The sequence below is a fragment of the Felis catus genome, chromosome F1 (assembly GCF_018350175.1).
Source record: "Felis catus isolate Fca126 chromosome F1, F.catus_Fca126_mat1.0, whole genome shotgun sequence".
Classification (NCBI taxonomy): Eukaryota; Metazoa; Chordata; class Mammalia; order Carnivora; family Felidae; genus Felis; species Felis catus.
Genome location: NC_058384.1, coordinates 39,946,637 through 39,954,131, shown reverse-complemented (window position 1 = coordinate 39,954,131; position 7,495 = coordinate 39,946,637). Strand labels below are relative to the sequence as shown.

At 53.3% G+C, this 7,495-nt stretch overlaps 1 protein-coding gene across 1 annotated transcript in view; it reads right to left on the bottom strand.

The window, feature by feature from the left end:
- Nucleotides 1-1,832: 1,832 nt before the first annotated feature.
- PKP1 (plakophilin 1) overlaps nucleotides 1,833-7,495 on the bottom strand; it is a 51,345-nt gene continuing 45,682 nt past the window's right edge. Inside the window, exons 13-14 of the mRNA XM_019821959.3 lie at nucleotides 5,951-6,057; nucleotides 1,833-4,788 (exon numbers count right to left, since the gene is read on the bottom strand). Of these exons, the coding sequence (XP_019677518.2) occupies nucleotides 5,983-6,057 (75 nt within the window). The 3' untranslated portion in view covers nucleotides 1,833-4,788; nucleotides 5,951-5,982. The remainder of the gene's footprint in view (nucleotides 4,789-5,950; nucleotides 6,058-7,495) is intronic.

The following is a 7,495-nucleotide window of genomic DNA, read 5'->3' as shown; positions in this document are numbered from 1 at the left end:
GAGGGGCAGGGAGAGAGGGAGACACGGGATCCGAAGCAGGCTCCAGGCTCTGAGCTGCCAGCACAGAGCCCGATGCGGGGCTCGAACCCACGAACCGCGGGATCATGACCTGAGCCGAAGTCAGAGGCTTAACTGACGGAGCTCCCCAGGCACCCCTCTTCACTGTTAGCTATGATTTCCCAGTGATCACACCACATGTGGGAACTTTCGGGAAGTGTGAAGGCTAATCCACACATTGCTTCCAAATGTTGATAACTCCTAGATGCAACCATGATGGTGATGTCATACTCCATTTTGCGCGGCAGCACTGTCCCGCGCTGGCCTACCACACAGCAGGGAACACGTTGCACAGTAGTAACGCATGAACCTCCTGTGCACGAGCTAGAGAAGCCGGACACAACGAGGGGCGTCCTGACTCCATTTGCACCAACTGCAAGACAGGCAAAATTACTGTATGGTGGTAAAAGTCGGGATGGGGGCGCCTGGGTGGCTCGGTTGGTTAAGCATCCGACCTTGGCTCAGGTCGTGATCTCACGGTTGGTGAGTTTGAGCCCCGCTTCGAGTAAGCATGAGCCCCGCTTCGGGTGAGCCCTGCTTCTCTCTCTCTAACCCTCCCCTCTCTCTCTCTCCGCCCCTTCCCTCTGCCCCTCCCTCACTTGTGCCCTCTCTTTCTCAAAAAATAAAAAAAAATAAATAAAAGTTAAGGGAGTGATTACCCTTGGGGAGTGGGATAGTTACAGGCAGGGGCCTGAGGGGCACTTGGGGTGCTGGTAACTGTCAGTTCTTGAGCTGGGTGCTGGTTGCATGGGGTGTTCAGGCCTGATGTGGGGCTTGAACTCACGAGCTGTGAGATCATGACCTGAGCTGACGTCAGAGGCTTAACTGACTGAGCCACCCAGGCACCCCCGTTGTGTGCCTTTCTGCATGTTTGCTCTACCGTAGTGAAAGCTGAACAATCAGACATTTCTTGACTTTGAACTTATAATCTGAGTTCACATTTTGGAGCCAACACATGTTTTTCAGGATTCAAGACATTTGCAGAGGCCCCAGACCTAGTATATTAACACCCTGGACCACAGACAGGCCACCTTCCTCCCCCTGGGCTGAGGCACAGCGTCTCCTCCCTGGCTGCCCTGACCATTTCCAAACTGAAAGATGACCCGGAAAGTCAGGGCCGTGGCTCTATAGAGAGGCCCCGCCAGTCACCACCCCCCCGAGGTGGGAACGAGGTCCTCTCCAGCACTTTCCTTCAGCTTTCCCAACCTTCTCCACCCAGACGGCCCTGACCCTCAGTGACGGGCCACGGCGGTTATGTCCGGACCACCACTTGGAATTTACCACCTGTGAACGTCCCGGGTGCTCATCTTGTCCCTTATGACCCTCTTGTGGCTGGGGCCCACCACATCCTCTGCTTTTGTGATGCTCCGAGCATCTCATACAGGACGCAGGTGGAATACACGTTCAGTAAACACGAGTTTCTCTTACATCCTTGAAGTTTGTTTTCCTACAGGTGCTCTGTCTGGGGGTGTTCACGGGTGGGGTGCCTTTCCCCTCTGTCAGCTCTGTGACATTGGGCATATTCGCTCCCTCCCTAAAGCCTCACTTTACTTATTCGCCAGATTACTGTAGCCATACTGGCGTCACGGAGCTCCTGTGAGGCTCAAATGCACCGACCTGGAGCAGGTGCCCACGAGTGGTGGCACCCATCACCCCTCCCGTGGTGCTCTCAGTCCTAGCCTGGCACAGGGTCAGTTAAGAGGAGACCCTGGAAGGGAGGGCGTGCCGCTTCCTGCCTCAACGGCACCCCCAAATGATCCACTGTTCAAAGAAGGTCAAAGAAATGCCAGCAATTTATTGATTTCCTATATTTCCAAAAAAGCAAACACATAGTGCACACACAGAGACACTGGGCTTGGCCAGCACAAGGTTCTTATACAAACATGGAGCAAAGGGAGACACGGGCTCCAGAGGGGTTCCAGGATACCTCCCAGAACGTCCCCTGGGCTTCCCTCTGCTCGTCAACCCCTGCCCATCCCCTTGTCCCAAGCTCCTCATCTTAGCCATCCCCCCCTCCCAGTCAGGCTCTGCGGTGGATGAGAGAGAACGTCACTGTCTCCACATGGCTGGAGAAAACCCTCCACGGCCTCACTAGGGGAAGCACGGGGGTCTGCGTTGCTGGTCTGGCCCCCGCTGGACAGGCTGTTGGTGGCCAATGACTGGATCTTAAGCACAAGAGATCCTGGGGTCAGGACAGGGACAGGGAGAGACTGGGTGGCCTATGTCCTCCCTCATTGCCCTCAAATTGGAATGTCTTGTTTGGGGCGTCAACCCTGATAGCATGAGGCCAACGTGGGCTTGAGCTACTGAGCCATGCCTGGGCCAACCCCTTACTCCTGTCTTTAGGAAATGCATCCTCAGGACCCTCTCGGTTTTGCCTCTTCCAAAGTGACAGGCATGGGTCAGAGGCCCAGGTCACAGGGCCAGCTGGCCGGCCTGAGAAAGCCCAAATCAGGCCTGGCCTAACTGTCCACCTCAGCCCACCATTCCCCAAGGCAGAGGGCTGGGCCCACCTGGATCTACCGCGCAGCTGGTGACAGAAAACCAGCAGCGGAATGGCAGGAGGTCAGGACACCGCTAAGGGAAGGGCCGTCTCCTAGAGGGCTGTCACAGACTCCCTGGTAGTGGGCTATTTCCTTCTTGTCCTGACTGTTCCGGACAGTCCTCTCACACGGGGGGATCCCCCAAGCCAAGAGCCCCGTGTCTCCTCCTTCCTCCCGGAGAATGTAAGGTACATGAGGACAGGGCTTGGTCTCTTTTGTTCGCCGATGCATCCCGAGTGCTCAGAACACGGCCTGGCACATACTGGTGCGCCATCCATATTTTTTTTAAGAAATGAATTCCTCTGAGCCCTGATGACTGGCAGAGGAGTCATCCTGGAACCTACACCCAGGACTGTCTGGTGGGACCGGGCTCCCTCGTGGCTCCTGAGAGAGAGGGGTGAGCCTGGAGGAGGCCTTCCATCATGAGCAAAAAAGAGGGAGGGCATCACGGACCTGGTTAAATGGCCTGTCATCAGACGTCTGGCCCCAGTCTCAGTTGTCACACCTCTTAATAGGCACATCCTTAGTTCGGAAAGGTACTTTTCAACTCTGACTGCTGGGGTAAGAAGTGGGGTTGGATTGGGGTGTAGTTCAGGGTGGGGGGGTCAGGCAGGGGACCTGGGAGGAGGAGGAGGAGGAGGAGGAGGAATGAAAGGTGAGGAGCACCTTCTATTCTTCTAGAGAAGGATATGAACCAGGCGGTTAATTCCTGTCGGACACCAACAGTTAGTATGGGTGGTGAAGGCAGAAATCAGGGAAGCCTTGGGAACCCTATGTTCTCTCTATCTTACAGTATATACTAAGGGTTATTTACAGCAAGCTTTTCCATGGGGCCCTCAGGGGGTCCTTCTACTACTTCTCATCTGAAATGCTCAAGAGTCTGGGGTCTTGAGTGTGGCCAGTGCCCCTGACAAGCCCCTTTTATCACATCCTCTGTGGTTTTCCCAAAGACAGAGTGAGGACCAGGATGCCCGGGGTTCAGGGGAAGGTGGGGACGGCTGCTGCTGGGTCTTGGGCTGGCTGGTGCCCTGATTCGACAGTTCTCCTTCCTGGTCGACCCAAATTCCTGTCTTCCAAGTCTTCTGGGACCCAAAACATTCTCTCACTTGAGTCTTATCAGGCACGCAGGGAAGTGTCCTCCTGGTTAGTTTCCAAATAGCCGCTGTCCCACCGGAGCCCGGAGCAGGTCCCTGTCCAACCCCAGCCTGTCCCCCTCACTGTTGGGAATACGAAGACCAAACAGCCATGTCCTGAACGGTTCTTTGGCTTTGGGCACCATTTTGCCTTCTTTCTCCTGAAACAGGTAGATGACAAGCCTCTGAAGGCAGGGGCTTTATAGGCTGAGCCTCCTTTGACCGGTACACAGCCCAGGAGAATGGCCAGCCCCATCTCTCTGGCTCCTACTCCCCCAGAACAGACTTCAGGCAGCAAAGCAAGTGTGGCTGTCCTCGCCTGTCCTCTAGAGCCCCAACCCTGTCCAGCCCCAGGCCTCGTGGCCAGTCCCTGTGGCCTTGCAGGAAGGGCAGCATTATCAGCCAACTAGATTTTCCCATGAGATACACTGAACTTCACAGCCCAGCCAGCCTCCCTTCCTGCAAAGCTGCCTCTTAAGGAGGGAGGTGGCCCCCGGGCCCAGGTACTCTCCCCCCCTTCCCCCTTACCTCCCCCCACTCCACGGTTCCCTCGCAAGACTTCTCATGGACGTGACCCCGGTGCGGGCCCCCTGTCCTGGCACGGCACAGTTTGGGAACTATGGGGAGCTAAACAAAAAGCACGGAAGTCCCTGCCTACGAGTAAGAAACTTTTCACCACCTCACGAGCTGCAGTAACAGCTTCGCTGTTTGCACTTTGTGGTCATACTCGCACACACACACACACTTACATTATACATACATATATATATGTGTATATGTAGATATAGATCTATATATACACCATTTCTCAGAGAAAGAAGTATTGACATGAAACATAAGCCCCTTTAACTCAAGAAAAGCCCCCCCCCACCCTTCCCAACCCTCCCTGCCTGCCAGTTCCCCCAAGGAAAAAAAAAAATCTAAAAATATTTCCATCATCCACAGCCTTCAGGTTTGCTTTCAATTGCATTTGAACCTTTCTAAACAATGCACAGGGTGGACAGAGTCACCCCTCCAGCAAGGCCTGAGTTCTTCTCAGCTGGGTCACATCATTTCTGGAAAAGGAGAAGTCGTCCAGTTAGCATTTACAGGAGACAGACCCACGTCATAGGTCTGGCCAATACTGCCACCCCTTTCTACCCACGTCGGCACGGACGTGTCCCCTGGCCCGAGGGGGGACTCAGAGTCGCCCTGACACATTGATAGGTTGTTCTTGTTGAGTGAGAAGCTTATGAGATTTGTGCCTCCACTGCCACGCCCACCCCGTTCTGCCCAGACTCAGCGCGTGCTGAGTGCCCAGACTTCGCTCATTAAGAATCTAGTGAATTTTGTCTTCTCTCTTTTTTCCATCCTCATGTTGTGGACGCTCACCTGCCAGGAGAAGGTATTGGATGTCTTATTTATTTTCATCTGGACCAAACTTACAGCCGTCTCCCCCACCAGGACCCTCCTGAGGTGTTGGGGTGCTGGCAGATAGCCAGGCTGCTAAGAAGTCGCCTTCAGTTCAGGAGACCCTGTCCTCATCCCTGGCTCTTTGCAGATGGCTCTGTACCAAGGCCATCTCTAGTGACCTTCTAGAGAAAGTTGATGATGTCATTTGCATCAGAAACACCTCGGATGCTTGTTTAATGATGCATTTTCCACTCCAGAGTTACTGAGTCAGAAGTGCTGGGTTTGAGACCAGGAGCGTGTGTTTTAGGAAGAACCTTAAGTGGTTCTAATGAAAGCTAAGGCTTGTATGCCTTTGTTATAGATACCGGTTCTGAGTTTTTGGTCTCTGGAGTCATCAGCTGGAAATAACCTTATCCACATTAGGCATGTGCAGACTGGGAAGTGAATTATAAAAAGGATAAGAAAGTGAGCTGTAGGTGTACAAACCCAGATGACATATTGTACAGCTGCATTCACACCATAGCCCATGTAAATGGCATCACCTAGGTTGTGCAGTGCACAGCCTACACAGCTGTATCTAGAAGCTCTGCTCAGACATTGCACATGCCTAATGTCCTGTGGTGGGAGAGCCCATGGCACCCTGCCCAAACAACCTATACAACTGTCTTCATAGCCCTTGTGTCAGCTACAGTTACGCTGTCTGCCAGATCAAAGGATGCTTCTGTGTCCCTGGGGAACACAGGCCTGGCCTTTCCCTCTGAGACTGGCTAAGGTTGCTGCAGGGGTCCTAGAGATGCCTCTGCCCAGGGGGGAGCCAATTCTTACCTGCGATCTGTACTTGCTTGAGCAGCCCCTTCTTAGAATCGGGAGGTGAAGTTCCTGAAGCTGTTTGGCCCAGTTAAGGATCCCAGCATGTTCCTATCCAAACCTTGCTGTAGAGGGGGCGAGAAACAGCATGAAACCGTATGAAACACCCTAGGCTGAAATAGAGTGGGACTTCCCACGGGGTCAGAAACTACCCTCCCAGAGTGTCCTTGGGCTTGAACCATAGCCCTCTGGGCTCATTATATATGTGTGTCAGGGCTAAAGCTGGCCTCATTTTTCAAAAGTGTATTTATTTATTTTGAGAGACAGAGAGAGAGAGAGAGAGAGAGAGACAACAAGCAGGGGAGGGACAGAGAGAGAGGGAGAGAGAGAATCCCAGGCAGGCTCTGTGTTGTCAGCACAGAGCCCAATGTGGGGCTCGAACTCATGAACCGTGAGATCACAACCTGAGCCGAAACCAAGAGTCGGACGCTTAACAGACTGAGCCACCCAGGCGTCCCAAAGCTAACCTCATTAGTGCAACCAAACATAAGGCCATTAATATCCACAAGTTAGTAAAATGTGTCTGGACTTCCACCAGCGCTTGTGAATTTCCTACGTGGATTTGCAGAAATCTGTATTAAGGCACAAGGACTTACGCTCATATTCATTACTCTTTAAATAAAACAACAACCAACATCAAATTAGAAAAGCTGTTTGTTGTTCTTCCTTCTGACTGTCCCTGTCTTTTTCTTTCTTTCTTCTCTGTTTTGTTTTTTTTTTTAATTTTGGCATGAGCTCTCTGCAGGGTGGGGGGGGGGGGACACATCCAGTGTTTCTCACACATACAGCAGGTGGTCAATAAATGCTCTGGAGTGAATGAAGATGGCAGAAGGGGCCCCTGGTGCCAGCCTTGAGCTCTGAGAACTTTGTCAGCTCTCACTGGCCTGTGGGAATGAGGGATCCAGACACCAGGTGGTTCAAAGCCCCAGGCCTACCTGGTCTGGGCACGAATCACATGATGCTGGGTTTTCCCCTGCGGATTTGCTTGCTTGCTCCTGTTGAACCTGGCTGGATTTGGTGGAAGGAGCCCAGGAGTGAGAATTCCTGGGTCTCAGCCCTGCCCCTGCCACGACTCACTGAATCAAGACAAACTCCTATTCTGCAGGATGGACATAAGCCACACGGCCTGCCTCTCTGTGGTGGTAACAACCTAACGAATGGGGGATGTGCAGATGCTTTGGGGGACAGAAGCACCGAGCTAGTCACATCAAAGCTGTTGACAACCACAGCTAGAGGGAGCAGTGGGGACCGCATGGCGAAGCTGGTTCCCATTGGGACTGTACAGAAGAATGTTAACAAGAAGAGTCGCCGTGTGCCTCAGGCTGGGCATGGCCTCAGTATTTCTGGGTGAGTTGAACCCTCTGGACCACGATCGAACAGCTTCAGGAAGGTCTCACCCCGTCCTCACCCACCTCCCTTCCACTGGGTCTCCCCGGCAGCTGCCATGTGGCCAAGCCTGCCCACGTTGCAGTGCTGTTGGGAAAGAGCACTGGATGGTCCAGC